Source organism: Limulus polyphemus, unplaced genomic scaffold (genome assembly GCF_000517525.1).
Source record: "Limulus polyphemus unplaced genomic scaffold, Limulus_polyphemus-2.1.2 Scaffold36, whole genome shotgun sequence".
In the NCBI taxonomy this organism is placed as follows: domain Eukaryota; kingdom Metazoa; phylum Arthropoda; class Merostomata; order Xiphosura; family Limulidae; genus Limulus; species Limulus polyphemus.
The window spans coordinates 1,018,313-1,020,001 of NW_013665646.1; the positions used below are offsets into that span (position 1 = coordinate 1,018,313).

Sequence of the window (1,689 nt, forward strand, 5' to 3'; positions counted from 1 at the left end):
ACAAAAATCACCTCTAAGCCTTTAATCAACAAAAGATCACCTCTAAGCCCTTAATCAACAAAAGATCATCTCTAAGCCTTTAATCAACAAAAGATCATCTCTAAGCCTTTAATCAACAAAAGGTCATCTCTAAGTCTTTAATCAACAAAAGATCATCTCTAAGCCTTTAATCAACAAAAGGTCATCTCTAAGCCTTTAATCAACAAAAGGTCATCTCTAACTCTTTAATCAACAAAAGATCACCTCTAAGCCTTTAATCAACAAAAGGTCATCTCTAAGTCTTTAATCAACAAAAGATCACCTCTAAGCCTTTAATCAACAAAAGATCACCTCTAAGCCTTTAATCAACAAAAGATCACCTCTAAACCTTTAATCAACAAAAGATCACCTCTAAGCCTTAAATACCAACGAGACCCATAAATATCGAACAAAGTTATTTAATAAAAACAATAGTTGGAGAACCAGTAAATATAACAGTAACACAAAATAGGGCGAGTATTAATTTTTCTATGATGATGCTAGTCTTTCGTTGCTTCTTAGTTTACAAAACAGGCTCATGGTTTTTCCACAATAAAATTATCATCGTAGTCGATCTAATAAATCATGCGTTTTCATATAGCTAAAAGTATTAATTACAATAACTTTTGTTTATTGCAAAATCATAATAACGGATAATATATTACGAACTAAGTTCCTTAGATATTATCAAGTGTAACAATTACAAAAAACGACGTATTTTGGCACAATAAAGAAAATTAAATTTCGGTAAAAAAGTTTACCGAAACTAGTTGGCTGTAAATGATATTGAATAATTTTACTTTCTATTCTGCCAAAAAACGTCGTTTTTGTCATTTTTACTCCTAATATACCAGCACAATGTGCCTTAAAAATAATTACGTATTATCATAATATATTATTGTTATTTTGTGTTTATTATCATAGAATAATAAAGCACATGCAACATACACAGTTCTTGAATGAAAACCACAGGACGATTATTACTCTAATAGTACAGAATAGTCCTTACCGTTTTTTTTCTCTACTTTTTTTATGTATACATATGCTGTTACAAAAGTGAAAAAGCAAAGCGTGACAAGGCTTAGCATCAATACCTTCATTCTCAAAATTTGTTTCTGGTTTTTCTTCAAAAGATTTCACAAAATCAAAATTCTCCCGATTATACGTCTTAAATACAGGCTTTTATTCTGTCACTGGCCACACGTAAGTAAGAGTTCTATTGACGTAAACCCTTTCGCATTAAAGTGTGTATATTCAACTTCAAGGTTAAGACAGTCGGATGAAACCACGTGAAAGCTCGTAATAAATCACTTCATAATTTCAACTGTACGCAGAGATATAAATAACAATAACAATGCTTGATGGATTGAAAATAACAATAGAGACCTTCGATTAGTGACGTCTTACTATAGGGAGGGCCAAAAATGGGGCACTAACGTTCAAACCAGTTCACGAGCTCAGTACCCGCCTCTGCTATCATCTGACCACATGAGTAAAGATATGTTTGAAGGAGAAACAAATAAATATGTCCGAATGTGTGTCAGTCAGGTCAAGGCAAGAAGGTAAACACAACTGAAATACTGAAACAGAGAACACTCACAACTACCCTTTTTTAATTATAAAAGTCAATGTTCTTGTAAATTCAGCAATGCTACTTATGATTAATTAATT

The 1,689-nt window shown here is 31.9% G+C and overlaps 1 protein-coding gene across 1 annotated transcript in view; it reads right to left on the reverse strand.

The window, feature by feature from the left end:
* The window catches only part of LOC111086229 (toxin-like protein 14), a 3,045-nt gene extending 1,902 nt beyond the window's left edge, over nucleotides 1-1,143 (reverse strand). Inside the window, exon 1 of the mRNA XM_022388212.1 lies at nucleotides 1,028-1,143. Within this exon, the coding sequence (XP_022243920.1) occupies nucleotides 1,028-1,118 (91 nt within the window). The 5' untranslated portion in view covers nucleotides 1,119-1,143. The remainder of the gene's footprint in view (nucleotides 1-1,027) is intronic.
* Nucleotides 1,144-1,689: the final 546 nt, after the last annotated feature.